At 44.6% G+C, this 18071-nt stretch overlaps 1 protein-coding gene across 3 annotated transcripts in view; it reads right to left on the reverse strand.

The window, feature by feature from the left end:
• Positions 1-18071, reverse strand: part of LOC125331430 (contactin-4) — a 273122-nt gene that overhangs the window by 57195 nt on the left and 197856 nt on the right. For all 3 annotated transcript variants that reach the window (XM_048315396.1, XM_048315394.1, XM_048315395.1), the window contains 3 exons: positions 10360-10563; positions 6874-6976; positions 6018-6202 (listed from right to left, as the gene is read on the reverse strand). In XM_048315396.1, coding sequence (XP_048171353.1) covers positions 6018-6202; positions 6874-6976; positions 10360-10563 — 492 coding nt within the window. The remainder of the gene's footprint in view (positions 1-6017; positions 6203-6873; positions 6977-10359; positions 10564-18071) is intronic.

Consider the following 18071-nt stretch of genomic DNA (forward strand, 5'->3'; position numbering starts at 1 on the left):
AGGAAAAAACCCTGTTTACCTTTGATCACCTTTCAGTCCTTTATGGGGACAGTTAAAACCAGGTAAATAGGAAAATATGCCCAAATATATTCTTACTTCTCTAAGACAAAAAAATCCAGAGGCAGTCTGTCCTTCACTGTAATAAATTGAAAGGCAAAAGTAGGAGCTGGAAATCATGTCCCAAAAGATATTTGAAAATGAAATGACATGGCAGGTGATGATGCATCCCCTCAGAAATGAGTAACAAACCCCCAGAAGTAAGGGAGAAATATGAGAAATTAGCCAGAAATAAACCTGTAGGACTCTGCAGTCACCTGTGAGTTCAAAACAACCAAAAAGACTCAAGCAAATGAGGTGCTAATACACATCCAGAGTCCAATTCTCGGCTGGTGTATATTGATTTTAGTGTTCCTAAGCCAATTTCTAGCAGCTGATGACCTGGTGCAGGCTGTGTAATTCATCATTAATGGCAGATGAAAGGCTGAATGACTTGTCCATTACTATCTCTATTCAAAGGAGATTGAGACTGAGCCCAGGATCAGAGCAGTCTAAAGACCAGAAAGCCAAGTGTAAGAAGTGAATAAAAACCAACCAGGTGGGAAAAACAGAGGAATAATTGAAAATAAAGAGTGCAGCCAGCGTAAGGCTTGTGCAGACAAGTGCACACGTCATCCTGCCCCCAATGGGGACACAGCTCCTGTGCACAAACCCCTCAGATCCCTCATTTGTTTCCTTCCCAAAGATGACAGGGATGTGAAACCAGACCTCGAGTTACCACTTCTCCTCTCTCTTCCGTTCCTCCTCCTAATCCCCTCCTCCTGACCTCTACTGCCAGTTAAGGACTGTTTGAAATCTATACAACCTAAAGGCGTGCAAATCATCCACCAAAGCAATCTGCTGGAATGTTGCACCTAAACAACCTCCATTTGTCTGAGTCTTTGGAAACATCACCAGCTATCGCCACTCGGGCAGGATGTCTCCTTCCTGCCTCTCTACAGGACTGACCCGAATAAGCCAGCCTGGGAGTTCTGCTTGGCACTGGAATATTAAACACCAGAGGAAAAGAAACACAGGAAAATCTGAAGGAGTTAACCCAGCTGATAAAAACACTTCAGCTGTCCCTACCTCTCCTTTACCTCCTGTTCCATGAGCTGTTCTGCACCATTACAGGGTTTTTTCCCCTGTTTTTGTGGGCACCAAAGGGCTGGTGGTGTTACAGGCACATCCATAGGGACCCATCCTCCTGGATTTAGTTATTTTTCATCCTGACACTGAACTGCAGCTGCTCAGGGGTGTGAGGGAGGTGTGGGCTGCTCTATGAGTAACCTCCACATTTCATTTCTATTTGTATTTCCCCCTATTTGTATTTTTGCTTCTCCTGCTGGAGAGGTGTTTCTCCAAGCCACAATGATAATAATATGAGACTTTTTCTGAATCTCCTAAAAATTGGGTTTCTCTGTAAGCAGGGTTCCAGCAATCCCTTGGAAAAGGAAAAGCCAATGAGAAACATGCCCGTGCTCTGCGCAGGAGCTTGTTCTGGATGCAAGACTTCCCTTGGGCAGCAAAGAACTCAAAATGCAGAGTTACTCCCCCCTCTACTAACAGGTACCTGTGTAAAAGGTAGCAACAGGGTTTTCTAGTGAGTGATGTGAAAGACAATTAATAATAATATAGTCATAACATCATAATCCACTTGCCCTATTTATGTGAATTTTCTTGTATTTTTATCCGGTCCAGAAACTCACTTTATTTGAATTTGCATCAAATTATTTATGATTTGGGACCTAAACTGAGCAGACATAAAGCTGCCTGATTTTCACTTGTGCAAATTTCCTTTTTAGACCTCTGGCCGTAATGAAGAGCATAATCTGATTTACATTTGAGGCTGTTTTACAGAGTGGCATAAAGTGGCTTTTGCCCAAATAAAACACAGGCCTGCTGATGAAAAGGGGACTCTTTTCACTGCAGAATTAAGGAGCCTCACAAATTCCTAGTGGGACTTGGATTTGGGAAGGATTTAATCTGAAAAGGGGCCCAGCCAATTAAATGGGTTCTGCTGAATATCCTACAGACTGCTGCAAAGAACTGTAATTAGAGACAAATACGTCTGACTGGCTGTTAATGTGGATGGTGCTGTGACAACATTTTTGGAAAACATTTCAACTGCAATTTTTTCCTGGTTTAGCTGCTTTGGAGCTTGGATATTTCCCAGCGTTGATCTGACTGGAAAGCCAGGGACAAATCCCACATTTTACATCAAAATCCTGGCAAACAAACATTCTCAGGGGTGGTGCAGCTCCTCAGCCCTCCCCAGTGCTGTCCCTCCCAGCCCCACTGAACTTGTTTATATTTGGATCACGTCAACCAGCAGCTATTTTTCATATTTTCTGCTATTCAGACTAAATATTTTGTTGGGAAGGGGGATCTCAAGATGTTGCATTGACTCGTCAGAGTCAATCCAGGGAAACAGAACCCCGGGAGTTCAAACCCAGGGATGAGCAGGCTCTGGGTCACAAATATCAACAAAAGAAGATTTGGCTGGAACAGCATCTAAACTTGCCATGAATTAAACATCAATAATAAATGAGCATCTCTTTGACACTGGTTTTATGGACAAAAAGGCAATTTCTTTTTAAATTAGCTGGTTAAGGTAACCTGTTTACTGTACTTCTGCCAGGAGAGAAATAACTGTTGGCACTGCTGTTTGCTTGGGATATAAATCTCAGCCCTGCGGAGGGTTAGCAAATGTAAAATTTATGAGCAGGCAGATTAAAAATACAATCAGGTCAATGGGAGTGCATCCCAAAACACAGCTGATGGCGTGGAGGGCCCTCACCGCAGGGAGAAACTGGGAGAAACTGGGAGAAGAGGCAGTGGTTCTGCCCTGTGTCCCGCTGGGACCTCACCTGCCTCAGCCACGGGATTCAGGTGCCAGGTCAGGAAGGCAGCACCAGCAGCTAGAGCTGCTAAAAGGTGGGAAAGAGGAGGCTGTGCAGTCCAATTTGTTAATTCAGAATCAGGGAATATTCTGAGTTGGAAGGAACCCACAAAGATCAAGTGCAGCTGTTGGCCTGCACGGGACAGCCCCAAGAATCCCAGCATGTCCCTTTGCCAGGAATTAACCTGAGGCAGGAATAGCAGGGAGAACAAGAGGAACAGCAAGGAAATGTGTCATGCAGAGTTCCATCAGTCAGGGAAACAGGAGTAAGTTGCTGTAATTGCATTAACAGGAACATGTTTCCATGGGAAGGTTGATCCATCAAGGGGAACTCAGCCCCGGGAACAAACGCTTGTGGAGAGCGGTAAAACACAGCCTGGTGCAGGGGCTCAGAGCACAGGAAATGCAGCAAGAATGGATCTTGCACGTTTAATTAACCTCTTCTGCTGCAGCAAGGATGTCAAACAACTTCAGTGTCACTGATGTTCTAACGGAGGAGAAAATAAACACTGATACAAGAATGAAACACAGCAGAAGTCAACCTTCCCTGACAACTTCCAGGAGCACAGAGAAAAGCTGACAACGCTGGGTTATCTACAGTGAGCAGGCAAATTTGAATTTCTTTTTCTTCTATTTTCTTCTTTTATGCCATGCTCAGAGGCTGATATCTTGGTTTAAAGGAGTGGTGCAGTTAGAGCCACGTTGTGGCCTGCAGAGCACATCAGTGCATGTGGATATGATAACCCAGATCCCACTGAATCCCACACTGCTTTGGGCTGCAGGCACCTTCAATCCCTTCCAGTGCCACCCCTGCCATGGCAGGGACACCTCCCACTGTCCCAGGCTGCTCCAAGCCCCAATGTCCAACCTGGCCTTGGACACCGCCAGGGATCCAGGGGCAGCCACAGCTTCTCTGGGCACCCTGTGCCAGGGCCCCACCACCCCCGTGATAAAAAATTTCTTCCTAAAATCCATCCAAACCAGCATCTTTCAGCACCTCCAGAGGGTTGCCCTCTCCAGGCACCAGCCCCGAACTTCCAAAAGCAACTTGAAAGCTCTTTGTTGTATTTCAGTAATGAAATAACACTTCTCAACTTTAAAACCCCCAATTATTAAGGAAAATTATGTTCTTTTCTCCAACTGTTTGTATAGAAGTTTACAATGAGTTATTTTCCCCTAAAATATTTTGCTGCCACGTGGAACTCCAGAGCCCAGAGTACAGAATGCAAGTTGGGCTTTTTTAAGAGATCTATTTTCAGTGCTGGCTGCCAAACACAAGTTATCCTAAAAAACGAACTACTTCCCTGGAAAATCACCATCCTCAAGACAACAAGGATGATATTTTAGTGAATTATCTTTAAAACCTGCAGCAGGAGAGGCGTCTGGCTGACACCTCTCCATCGGGAACTCCTCCACTCCCAGGGAAGAGATGCAAAGGCTTCCCAGTGTGAGACTGAGAGCAGGACACTCCTCTTCCCAGAAAACCTCGAGCTGCTCTGCTGAAATGCCACGATGGGTGCGAAAACCAGCACGAGCCACAGTGGCAGCTTTTGTGTAGGATCCAGAGTGATAAATTCATTACAGTAATGAGATTATAACTCAATATATGCTGTGGTGGGAGTATTCCAAAGGCTCCATTTACTGCTTTCCAAGGAAGGCAGCTTTGGCCGTGGGTAGAGCAAAACTGTACAACTGATGAGTCTTTTAATTTACTCTCCACATGGGAAAAATCAGGAGAAGCACACGGCACAGAAAACGGAATCCTTAAATCATCTAATTAAAAAAATTAAAAGCCATTCAAATCAACCCCGGATTCTTTCCTTAACATGAAAGATTTCACTTTGTTCTTGCTCTTTCACTCCTTCTTAATGTTTTCTCGTTTCATATTTCCCTCAGTTTTAAAAGGAGAAATGTTCATTTCAATTGGAGGCCCCCAAAGTTCCGATTTCTAAATGAAATGTCTTTTAGAAATATTTCCAATTTGAAAATGTCCCTACTTTCTTTAAAAAAAGTTATATTACCCACCAAATTCAATTCAGGGTTGCCAGCAGGGTTGGTTTCCAAACTCTTTTTCTGTGGCAAAATCACTACAAATCAAAAACCATTCTCCTCATTGCTGGAGCTCAACCCCATCTTCCCTGCTAACAGGAGCTGGGCCCTCAGGAGCATTTGGGGGAGAAAACCCTCAATTCCTGTCCGTATTTTCTACAAAGAACAGCACTGTTGTGCTCCTGGAGATGGGAACAGGGCAGCAACCAAACCAGGAATCTTTTTTTTCTGTGGAGGTCTCTTCACTCCTGTGGGGGAGGATGTGGAAGCTGCAGCCTGTCCTCTCCAAAACATCTCAAACAGAACCTTGGTACCAAACCAACCTTGGCACCCTTGTGGTGCCACAACTCTCACTCACCTCTGCACAGGTAAAACCACGCTTTGGGTTTGCTTTGTGGGGCTGTTTCCAGCAGAAATTTGGGGATGGGCACCAGGACCAGAGGGATTAATGCATCTTCTACTTAACAGAGCAGGCCTTCGAAGCTGAAATTTGACATTTTACAGTGCCTGGCTCAAGGACTCTGATTTCAGTGAGAGAAAAGCAGGTGCAGAAAGCCTCTGAGGGGAGAGGGCTCTGCCCTGACATTGTTAAATCCCAACTCTCTCTGCTGTGCAATCATTGATCCTCTTGAAAGCAGTTCTTAATTGGTTATCAGCAATTAACATTTATCCAGGAAAGCTGGGGCAACCCATACATCATAAATGCCAAGCTGTAAACATGAGGATGCTCCCCCAGATCTCCTGCCTTACCCTCCCAACCACGAGAAGGCAAACAACCCCTTTCCAAGCATTTCCAGCACGTTTCCATGCCAATGTCCTTCCAGGGATGTGTTTTTGTTCCAGCTGCTCTGATTCTCAATTAATATGCACCATTCAGCCAGGTTTTACTTCAAATTACACCCTTCTCGAGATGTGCCATTTGAAAAGAAAGTCATTTTTAAAGTATCCTGGCAAAATGACGTCCTCACAAAATGTTTACTGCAGATTGCACTGGCCACAATAAAGCCCTGAGAGCAGGCAGCCTGCTTACCATAAAATGTCAGCTGTCCTCGTGCCACGTTTTTCCCTCTCACATTTTCAGCCACGCACTCATAGGGCCCGGCGTCCTCTTGCTGAAAGTTGGGGATTTCGAGGAGCCCGCTCGATCGGTGTCTCCGGGCTTTCCTGGGGATCTGCTTCCCATCCGCCCTCCTCCAGCTGATCGTGGGCACTGGGCTGGAGGACAAAAAGGAAGCACAGTAAGATGTGCAGAGAAAGCCATGGGTCTGGTCAGTGTGAGGAGCCTGGCACAGCATCCAGAGGAATTTTATTACGGAGGGGTTATATGTAACATAAATAGTCATGTGTTCATCGTGCTGTATCTCTCACAGAGCCTTAAAAGCAGGAGACATTTTATTATTAAAATGCTGTTTTGACCCAATTGAGTTTGGGGTTCTGCTGTAACAACACATCCATTTCAGGGTGGGCAGGCCCTGGCACAGGGTGCCCAGAGCAGCTGTGGCTGCCCCTGGATCCCTGGCAGTGCCCAAGGCCAGGCTGGACATTGGGGCTGGGAGCAGCCTGGGACAGTGGGAGGTGTCCCTGCCCATGGCAGGGGTGGCACTGCATGGTCATGAATGTCCCTTCCAACCCAAACCAGTCTAGGATTCTGTGATGATTTTCCTACCAGCCCCAACATTTTAGAAGTGTTGCCAGTGTTTACTCCAGAAACAAGAGCCCTCAGGCCCTCTGGCTGCTATGAAAACTGGCCATAAGTAACTCCTGCTGAGGGAAGTGGGTTGTTAGGAACTGCTGCAAACTCCACAATCCAGCACCATGAACATGAAAAGCTGCAGGAATAATAATAATAGTAATAATAATAATAATAATAATGGATCCAGACTTACTTCCCCAAGGCAAAGCACTCCAGTTTCACCGTTGTTCCTTTCGCAGATGGAACCGTTTCTGGGAACTGCACTTCTATTTTGGGCTCGTACTCTCCCATCACCCCTGTGAACATAAAGGAGATGCTAAGGCTTGGTTGGATTTCAGCAGTAAATTCACAAGTGTTCCCATGCTAGCACAGAGCTGTTCTATACATCATTACTTGCCCAATTAATCCATTCATTTTAAACATGGCCTGTTCCTAACAGCCGTGGAGTGTGGGCTCTTTTCCCATTTACTGCCAGAGGAGAAGCTGAACCAACTCTCCACACCATCTGCCAAAGATTAAAATCTCTTCATGGCTCTGTTACTTTTTGCTTTTAAATATGCAGGATTTTTGCAGGTAACCTGTGAAATAAGGGGAGCAATAACCAGGGAGGTTCAGCATCTTCTAGAACTGAAACACGGAACAAACAGCCATTAGGAAGAAGTTTTAAAATCCCTGGAGTTAATAGGGGTTTCTATTAACTTCCAGGATTTCAATGCACAGAGATCATCTGCTCCTCGGGTAATTTCTTTATTTTTTACTGCCCCAGTAAATCACGGAGCGTGGCAGCCTCTTTATGAAATTGTGTTTAAAAATTTGTGCACATAAAAAGGCCATTACACTCCTGACAAATGGCTCCATTTCCACTCACTGTACTGTCTTAGACCCGGCACATATAATTTCACCAATAGTGATTATCAGCTAATTGATGATTGCAGTTTAAATCTCAACAGTGCGGCGCTGCCTGGACAGTGGCCAAGGGAGGAGCTGAGCTGGGTCAGCCCTGATGAATCCCAGAAAACCAGAAATGAGCCAGCAGGAGCCTGCAGTGACACTGGGGTGCATCGGAGCTGCTGGTGCTGGCCTGTGATTGCTGTGCTGCTCTCTGTTCCCTTTGCTTTTCACACAGGATGCAAGAAAATCCTGGTTCTTTCCTTTCATTTTCCAGTGATAAAGCTAAAAATGCTCAGTGTGAGGCTTGCACCAAGTCCACCTTTGCTTGCTGACCTGTTCTGGCACAACAGCAGGTTATGTCATCTTTCTTCCAACACATTAATTGCAAATGAACGTTCAACAAAGCAGCTTCTGCACAGCCTCAGTTGTCAAAATTAAATGCATTTATTAAAAATTTGAATACTCTCCCCACATTCATGTGCTGCCTGGCACATGGAAGAGGAAACCTGTGATTCCGTGGTGACATTCCAGCATTTACAAACCACACGAACAGCAATTACGTGGCATGTCACTCGTTAGCCCTCTGCATGTCAACACTGCACCATCAAAAAGCTCCAAATCCTGTTTTCCCAACTGGGACCTGCCAAACCTTTGCAATCTTGCCTAAATTTCTCCAAAATCTGTGTTAAGTATTAGCTGGGTGAGCTTCAATCAAGCCAAGAACTGCCCCGTGGTCTCCAAAGCAGCAGCTGATGGAACTTGTGGAGATCTTTCTCTCACTTTTTATTTATTCAGAACTTATGGAGATCTTTTACCCCTTCTCTCACTTTTTATTCATTCATTCCCATTTCTTTGCCTTGGGCTGGGACTGGAGAGCTGAAATCCCAGGGGGATGAAACCCCACAGTGGGGTAGGAATGTTTCCCTGGGGCTGTGGGACATCAGCTACAGCCACTGCCACCCTCAGCCCGGCAGCTGTGGCCTCTCACAGCCTTCCTGTGAACTCCAACCACCCAAAAATCAGGATTTGTACCTGGAAAAATCACAAGGCTCCTGCTGCAGTGACAACCTGCCTACCTACACAAATATATATCGGGTATGAAGTGAGCCCTGCTGTCTCCTCTTTATAGGAGCAACATCAGAGCAGTTGAGACATCTCCATCCTGAATCCAAGATCACTTCCATGCAGAAAATCCTCATTTTTCCTGCTGTTCCTGGGTGATTTAACATCTGACTTAGCTGTGCAGGTGGCAGGGACAGAGGAGGAAATAAAAGACTAAAATAGACCCCGGGTTTGTAGCTTGGAGAACACTTCCAGTGTCGCACATCAGATGTTCCATGTGTTGGCATTTCAGAGGCTTTTGTATCTTTCTTTCAATATCAAGGCTTAAAAACCTGCTTTGGGATGAAAGTCCCAGGAATTCAGAAGGAGGCTAATTCGTCTGAGGAGATGAGAGGCATTTCCTGACAACACCTGTGAAATGGTAGAGTTTAATTGGCCCATACAGCTGCTGCTGATGGCAATTTTATTCCAGGACTATTTCGGTGCTTTCCTACTGTTCCTGTTTCCATCCTGATGTCGAAAATCCCACATTTTTAAGAAAAATTGAGAAGCACTGCAGGAGCAGCAGCTCTCAACACCTGGATGCACTCAGCAGGCTTTGGAGCAGGATGGGGCAGCCACAGCTGCTCTGGGCACCCTGTGCCAGGGCTTCACCACCCTCACAGGGAAGAATTCCTTCCCAATCCAACCCTGCCCCATCAGTTTAAAGCCATTGCCCCTTGTTCTAGCACGGCACACCCCTGTACCAAGTCCCTCCCCAGCTCTTCCAGTAGGGTTTGCAAAAAAAGTCCTATTATTGGAATATTAAAAAATATAATTTCAGCACTGCAGTTGTTAGTATGAGGCAAATTTAAACATTGCTCTTTGTCTGCCATCCATGCCATGGCTCACTGGGGACAGATTTGCTGCCTCTGTGTTTGTAGGAACACAGCATTCCCTGTAAGGGGGGGCAGATCTGGAAAAGCAGCACCTCCACCCCTCCCAGTCCCGTTGTGACAATTCCTCATCACCAACAGCATTTCCCATCCACAGGAATTGTGTCAGCCTGATGGGCAGGAGGCTGCAGCAACTGCATTTTCCAAGCAAGGAATTTTTGTCAAATACCACGAGGTGACAGTGGATCTTCCAGGAGAAGTTGCTAACATTGCATTTCTATTTCTGGAACAAATGTTCCAACTGTTAGCCTTTGAACAGAGACATTTTAATTAATTTTAATTGTAAATTAGCATGCAAAGTATTTTTCTTATCTGCTCAAAAATGACGACGATACAGATCAATTGTCTGTATAAATTTAGAAATCCTCTTTTGCTTTCTTCTCCCTTTTTTGTATTATTCCACAGACCAATAAAAATAGCCCTAATTCTGCTGGGAAATACAGGCTGAGCTAAGAGTTACCGAAAAAACAAAGTGCCTTTGCTCACTTTTGGGCTGCATAAAATGAGAAAAACTGGTATATCCAGACTCTAAAATCTATTTTGTTTCCTGTCTTTGGCCAAATCCCATCAGGGTTTTCTTTTGTAATTATTGCCTGACTCTGAGAGTCTCAGCTGGGAAGAGCAACTTTAGCTGTCCATGAGTTTGAACCACAGCTCCAGCCTCACTCTGAGGAGAAAAATCTCTCCCTTAACTCCAATATAAACATTTCAGGCCACTTTTCAATGTCTGGGTGACATCCAGTCACGAAAAGCACGGGAGAGTCTCCAAGGCCAGCTTGGGAGGCTCCTACCGTCGTTCCTGAGGACGAGGGGCGTGGGGGGCCCCAGCACCCTGCTGTTGGTCACGGTGTTGGTCACCACGCAGGTGTAGTTGCCCACGTCCGAGGTCTCCACCTTGGCGATGTAGAGATTCCCGGTTTCCTGGGACACGAAGCGCCGGCTGTCCTGGTGCACGAAGCTCGGGTACTCGTTGAAGATCCATGCGTAGCTGAGCTCTGCAAGCACAAGGGACAAACTCTGAGCAGGGAAATTTGGGTATGTCACAGCCCACAGAAGGAGCCCCACGGCCGCTGATGCTGTTTCAGGTTTTACCTTTTTTTTCTTTTATATATTGTCCGTATTCTTTACACAAGTATTTGTAACTTTGTAGCCTTTTATTGCAGCTTAGCTTCAACATTTCCCTAGGCAGGAAGACAAAACAAATTCCAGGATCCCTATGCTATCTTGGTTCTCCTTAGAAACCAAGGCTGAAAGCAGCTTTGTGAGACATATTTTTGTAAGCAGGGCCTGGATCTCATCTGGGGGGCTACTCCACGGGCAGGTTCCTAACTGGGGGGTTCTTGTCAGATGCGCTAATTTGCAGAATCTATGAAAATTGTGCACGTGTCACGTGTGGGGGGTGGTGTTGGAGTGAAAGCTCCTCTGGACTCAGCCCCAAAGGGAAGCCAAAGCACAGGGGTTGAATTAAAACCTTTGGACAAGCTGAGATACGTGAAGTCACACCAAAGTGAAATAGAAATACAAATTTTTTAACTTTTAGTAGAAATATATGCTAAGTGCCTTAAACATTGAAAAGCTACAGCAGAGACCTTAAACACAGTTCTTACTGCAGCAGAATTTTCACAGAATTTCTTTACTTTAGACAAAATCTAGCTAGAATTACACTGTTCACACTTTTTAGAAGGAGTGTTCACATAAACAATAAGAACTGAGAGAAACTGTAATGCAAATCTGTGCAATACCTATGTAACACTTGTGTAAGGCTTTTAAGCTGTTAGAATTAGACCAGGATAGGTTAAGAAAAGAAGAGCTAGAATCGTGTGTTAATCCTATTGGTCAATTAACAAATATAATCCACACTTCTGTAAGAAAAGATATAGGGCACATAGAGCATATAGAAGAAGAAGAAGCTGTTTTGCCTGTTGCTGTTGCTGCTTGCCTTTATCATGTAACCCCCTTCAAACTCTGCCTTCAAGAAAGCTGTGAGACTATGAAATAAAGAACTTAGCAGGACAGCAGCCTCCTCTGCTCCGTTACCCTGGTCCGAGAAGGAAGGGTACCCTGTCAAAAGCTCAACAGGGCGTCCTTGGCGTTTCCCACCTGACGGCTTCGTGCACCTGAGGATCCTTGCATAAAGGTACCCCTTTTATCACCCTAACTGTGTCTGGCTCATATTTTTAGGACCAGAGAACAAGGCATCACTAGCAATGCAAATTTCCAGCTGGGACGCTTCTGAGCCTGCACAGGGGTCTGATATTCCTGCTACTCCCTCAGGTTCATCCAGAATAAAACACATGTTACAGGAACCTCACCTTTTTGTCATGAACATTCCAGCCTGCTCATGGCTTTGCTTTCATCCACCCTAATTGATTTTTTTTTCCCCTTTAAAGCCAATTGTGAGGAGGATCTGCCGAGTCGTGTTATCACCCACTGGATGCTTTATTCCTCGGGAATTTCTGAATCAGCAAAAAGCTCAACACTAAATTAAGCAGCTGTAATCTTCTCTGTGACTAATTAGACAGTGCTCTGTGTTTTATAAGGCATCCTTGGAAGTTATTTGAGCAATAAAGAAGAAGTGAGAGACGCTGCAAGCGGCTGCAGAGGCTGTGAGTGAGGTTAATGCAGTCTAACCCTATTATATCTGCCTGAGTCAAATGCCCAAGCACACTGAAAGAGCCTGAAGTGGATATGAGACCGCTGCAGTTTTCTAAGGGAACACTAATTATACCAAAAATCATATACTTATTTTAATACTCTAATGAGTTGTAGCTGTAATTGACCTCAACTGCCATTAGGTACTTTGGAAAATACATTCTGCCCTCGCGTCCCTCTGTTTACAGCCAGAAGAGGCTGAAGGCTGACTTTAGGCCTTCGTTTATTTATTTTTAACAACAGGACTTGAAAATGCCTGCTAGACTTTCAGGAAGATACGATAATTTTGTTTATGAGGGAATATCTAATCATCATATTTACACATGTGCATCTCATTAGGAGGAACCTCATGCTGATGTCAAGAGGATACTCAGAGCAAACAAGGCACCACTTCTCAGCCAGCTTATTATTTTCTGCAAGTAGTTAAGTTTGTTGGGTTTTTTTTTAAATTTACTCTCGGTGAACAATTATCTTGCTCCTCCAGAAGCAGCCGGCAACAGGCAAATAAACATCCCTGCCCTGGGATGCACAGAGGTGCTGAAATTGGAGTGACTCTTCACACACAAGGTTTCCACCAGAGCCCCCCTGAGCTCTGCAATTTTGCACTGACTGTGGAATGGTGAACTGACCACAGAACAACAGAGTGGGGAGGGAATTTCTGGATCAATCCCTGTCCCTCCCATCCTTCCCCAGGAGGTCTTGTAGGTATAATTACACCCCAGAAGCTGCAGGGTTTTGGCTCCTGCTTTTCTCTGTGAGGCAGTATTTCTTTAATTGCTAAGAACCCTCTAATTTCCAGGTTAAATATTTTCATTGCAGCCTCTAGCTCTGTGCTTGTGGGCTAATGATCCCTTTGGCTCAAGGAGTTCTCGTCTCTTTGCTGGTGAGAGCCATCGAGAGCCCTTGTGCCGGCATTTTCAAGATGGGCTTTCCAACCCTGTAATCGTTGTAGGAGCTTTTCCTTGGCTCTGCCTCTGTTAGAAAGTCGGGAATAATTCTGTCATTGGAGCTGAGGGCCAGGTGGGAAGCCCTGGGCAAGCAGGTCACAGGAGGCTATGCAAGAGGAGGAGGTGAGATCAAAGAGGGAAACAAACGGTGATGAGCTGGGATCTCTCCGAAATGAGGAACCCAGCACAGGACAGACTAAAGGAGACCCATTTCTAGATGGCAAAGCATCAAAACTTCCCCCAGAGCTACCTCCAAACTCTATTAATTTGGCTATATACAGCTGAGGAACACAGCAAAGGTCTGAAGGTGCAGCTCTGCCTTCCTATCAGCGTCCAGAAAGATCCAACGGCCCAAATTACACAGATTTTGATATTAGCAGTCCATGATTGCTATATAATATTTAAAACTGGGTAGTTCTCTCTCTCTCCTTCTCTCAAACACCAGGGACTAATGGAATACAGAGCCCAGGGAAGAGCACGGAGGGGAGCATCTCTACGTGCATCTGCTTGCGTAGCAGCATGTAAATAAATACTCCCTCCAACTCCCTTTGATTTTCTGAGAGATCCTGGTGCAATATTTATGGCTCTCCCAACTTGATGGATTCCTTTTGATAAGGTCTCCCTTCCTAATTGCTCTGGAAGTGACAGGCAGCAAACACCCCACAGGCAATTTGTAACTCCTGTGCAAACAGACACTTAAAACACAGCCTGGGGTGGCTCCCGCTGATGGAAACGTCTCCCAGAGTCACCAGCACGGAGCCTTTGAGCACAAGGAAGCAGCAGCAACAGGCAATTCAAGGTTTTCTAATCACACATTAGGCTCTAATTCCTTGACGAATTTATTACAAACTTCTCCTGTCTAATTTGGGGCCCTTTTCACGTAATTTTTGCCTAATTTACCACGCTTTTAATTTCCCCTTTAAAGCAGATTCAAGCAGGTCTCTCAAACAGAGAATATTACTTCATTTCTGACCTGTATTTGCTGCTTTTAAAGGGAAGGAGGAACTCCATGAGCTGCAATCCCAGAGCAGCCACTGAGCACCTGCCTGGTCATCCCCTGCACAGACCCAGAACATGCTGTAACCTTATTTTTCTTCATTTCCATTATCTACTCTCTACTGAAAGCTGCACAGAAATTCTGAATAATTATTAAAATTAGGCCTGTGGTTTGCCAAAATAACGTTCTCTGGTTGCCTGTCTTGAGCCATGCACGTATTTTGTCTCTGCCTTTAAGTGGAAGAAACTCTTCCTGATTTTTTTTTTTTTTTTTAAGTCTCTTCCATAAAGTCAGGGCTGCCACTTAAAAAGGTCTCTATGGCTATTATGGGAAAAGCTATTAAAATATCAAGATTATGGTAGCCATAAAGATGAGTAGAGGAATGAAATTTTGGAATTAGTATTAGCCAAAAAAAGGGGGGTCATTTATCATTTTTAATGTACAATACACTATTATTTTTTATAGGCTTTACTGAAAGTTAAAGAGATTAATCCAATCTTTAATGATTGCTATAATTCCTAGGTTATCACCTCCTCTGTCACTCTCAAGATGGACAGGTGGGAACTGATTTTCAGTGTGAAACAGAAGGTTTTCTGTAAATCATAATGCACAAAAATTAGGCTTCACTACCCATGGCAAGAGAAAAATATGAAATTAAGGAAATAATGAAATCCTCCCTTTAAACTGTCCCAAGCAACCCAAACTATGACTGAAACAGGAAATAATTTTGAGACATTTTGAAAGGAGAAGTGAGGCTCATCCCCTGTTAGAAACTATTTAAATCCAGACAGAGTGACCACAGCTCTGAGTGTTTGGTTGGCCCTTCCCTGGATCATGCACTTCTGCAAAATTAGGGCTGTTTTAAAATTTTTTTTCAAAATTCAGTTACTTTTTGCAGAATGGGAAGTGCTGAAGCTTTCCTGTTTTACTCCCTGCCATTCCCAGACGGAGCCAACAGCACAGTGCAGGTTTTCCTGGAGAGAAGCTGTTCCCTCAACTATGGCAGTGCAGGTGATGGTCGGGAGGAACTGCATTTAGCACTTTGCTTTTAGGTGCTTTAGCACAGACAAATTTCTTGGCTCTGGGTGTGTTCCTGGCTGGCTGGGAAGTGCCAAACATTCCCACCTGCTCTTTGTTTTAATATCCAAATGCTGTAATACCATTTCGTTGTACAACCCCCCAGCCATACCCACAGTTGCTGTATAAACTTCATGGAAAGCTGATTTTTGGTGGATAATCCACAGACTTCTCTTTTTTTTTTTTTTTGCTCTGATTGCTTCCATTCCTTGGTGTTCCAATTTCTCTTTAGAGCCTCTAACAGAGTGTTTTGAAGGTTACAGCAAATTTGGGTAAAAGCCTAACTGGTTATCTGATGAGTCCCGTGAACTCGTTCAGTATTCTCAACTTGTTTATTAAAATCTGCCAAAATCTGCTTGTAGGGGATGTTCATAAATGAAATTTCCTAATTCCAGGTGTCACTGCAGTTTGATTGAGCAATCAGCACCCATAACCCCGTGAATCTCAAAATGTGAGCAGGAAAGGAGGCTCCGAGTGCCACAACACCCTGCCAGAGTGTCCTGGGGAAGAGGAAAAGGGGATTATTTGGGAAAGACAAATCCCTGGCACAACACTCCATGTTCATGGCCCTACCCAACCCTCTGAGGCTCCTCTCCACACACACCAGTTCTCTGCAATTCCTGAAGTTTTTTACCATTTTTCTCCTTCACAGTTTTATTTTAATGTTAAAGCTACATGAGTTATGCACCACACCTTTTTTTTGGGCCTACAGACCATTCCATTGCCCTGCCAGCACACTGCATCCATTTTTTATCTTCCAGTTTTAAATAATTGCAGAGCAATTTAAGGAAATCAGCCTGGACAAAAGCATCACCTGGTAATTCTCCCTTCGAGTCTGAGCTCTACTACACACCACAGCTCTGGGCCTCAAATGCAGGTTTTAATAAAAGGAATGATAAATAATGAAAAGATTAATCTGAGGTTAATAAAACACGTCTGGATGAACTCTCAGCTACGCCAAATCTGAGGACACAGTTACTCAGCAGCCAGGCAACAGGGCAATGTGCTGTCAGAAGTTTATAAGAATGAGAAAAACACACAAATTACCCAATTTCTGTGTTGGACTCATTCCCACAGCAGTTTTCAGTGCTGTGTTTGCCTCCCAGCCCTTCATCTGCCCAGTATGTAGAGCTTCAGATGTGGGTAATTAAAAGGCCTTCATTACCTGAAGCCTAATCAATAATGCCCTGTATCAGCTGCATCTCCAGCTCGTGCATCTCTAAACCAGTGAAATATCTGCTGGCTGAACACAGCTGGCCTGGCTTATCTCTCCCCAGCAGCCTGCAGCCCCAGTCGATGGCAGGGGAGCACTAAGGAGGATCCCACTGTGCCATGGGGCAGCCTGAGCCTGAAGGGAGGAAAATCCACAGCAATCTGCATCTGTGCTGAAGGGAAAACGTCGGGAGGTGGAGTCCTGCACTGGGGCGTTTACTCCAGCTAAATACCAAAAGTATTTCAACAGCATCTGATGGGCACAGACACCCTCCCATCGAGCACAGCCCAGCAGGTTTGGGGAGAAACTCGATGGGTTTTTGTCTGAAAAACTTTAAAACTTGTCTTACAGAAATTTACAGCTCAGCCTGGTCTTGCCTGGAAAGAAAACCCACCCACCAACCCAACCTGTGTCTATCCTAAGGGCTTCTGAGCCTTCCTGAAGCAGGTTTGGTGTTTCCTGGCAATGGAGAACCTCGCCCAGGATGGGATTTGATGCCACTTTCCAGCACTTCTCGTTTAAACTGAAGCTTTAGGAGCCAGGCTCACCCCAGCAGCGATCAGCTGGGTGATTCCCTCTCTCTGTTTCTTAGCTCATTCCAATGAGGAAATTCTGGTAATAAAAAAAGGAATAATAGCTTGATACAGTCCACAGAGTGGCATCAACATCTTCCCAAAGAAACTCATCTTCACCTGACAGCCAGAGACAAAGCACCCCTGGGACAGGGACTGGCAGCAGCAAATGGAAACAGGAGAGATCAGCCAGTGAAAAAGATAAAAGGAGGCTGGGCTGAAGCTGCTAATTACTTACAAGCAATCATCAAAAGAGAGTAAAAACACAGGAAGCTGGGCACGAGCACAACTGATGCCTACCCTGAATTTAAATTCTGCTCCTTATTTGTGCTGTGAGAGATTCAGTGGCTGCTGATATTCTCCAGGCTTGTGTTACATAAAGTGCTACACACATCACCTGAAGGAATGACTCACAGATTTAATCCATCAGTTTGTTTTCTGTTTAAAGTCACAGGGAGTTAGCCTAAAAATCCTTTTTTGTGTGTGCACTTGCTTCAGAAAAGCTAAAGGTCCCTGGGCTTGTTTCAAAACATATTTCAATGTGACTTAGCTAATCCTTTAATACCAGCTTTCACTACCTTTGATCAGCCTCTTACTGTAGCTGTAGGAGATTAGATCAAACCTCTAACAAAAAAAAAAAAAGTAAAAGTTGGTTGTGGAGAATTTTCTTACTGCAATGAATTAAAATTATGAACAACTCCAAGGCTGAAATATCTGCCCAAACAGCCTGAGGGAGGCACGGCCTGGAGGGCACTTGTCTGTAGTACACAGGAAATAAATATTCTCTTCACATATTTGATAGATAAACAGTGTTCAGATAAAATGCTTTGGTATCTACTAGCTGAAAACATCATCATCGTTGCACATTTATCATATCATTTAAACACATCGTGGCTGCACATTTATTATATTTAAACACATCATGGTTGCATTTTTAGGCACTTCACATGCATGAGGTAACAGAAAATGCCCAAACCAATATCTCCACTGATTTTTCAACAGCAAAGCATCAGCCCCATAGGAATGAGGGCTCCCACAGCCAGGA

Source organism: Corvus hawaiiensis, chromosome 11 (genome assembly GCF_020740725.1).
Source record: "Corvus hawaiiensis isolate bCorHaw1 chromosome 11, bCorHaw1.pri.cur, whole genome shotgun sequence".
Classification (NCBI taxonomy): Eukaryota; Metazoa; Chordata; class Aves; order Passeriformes; family Corvidae; genus Corvus; species Corvus hawaiiensis.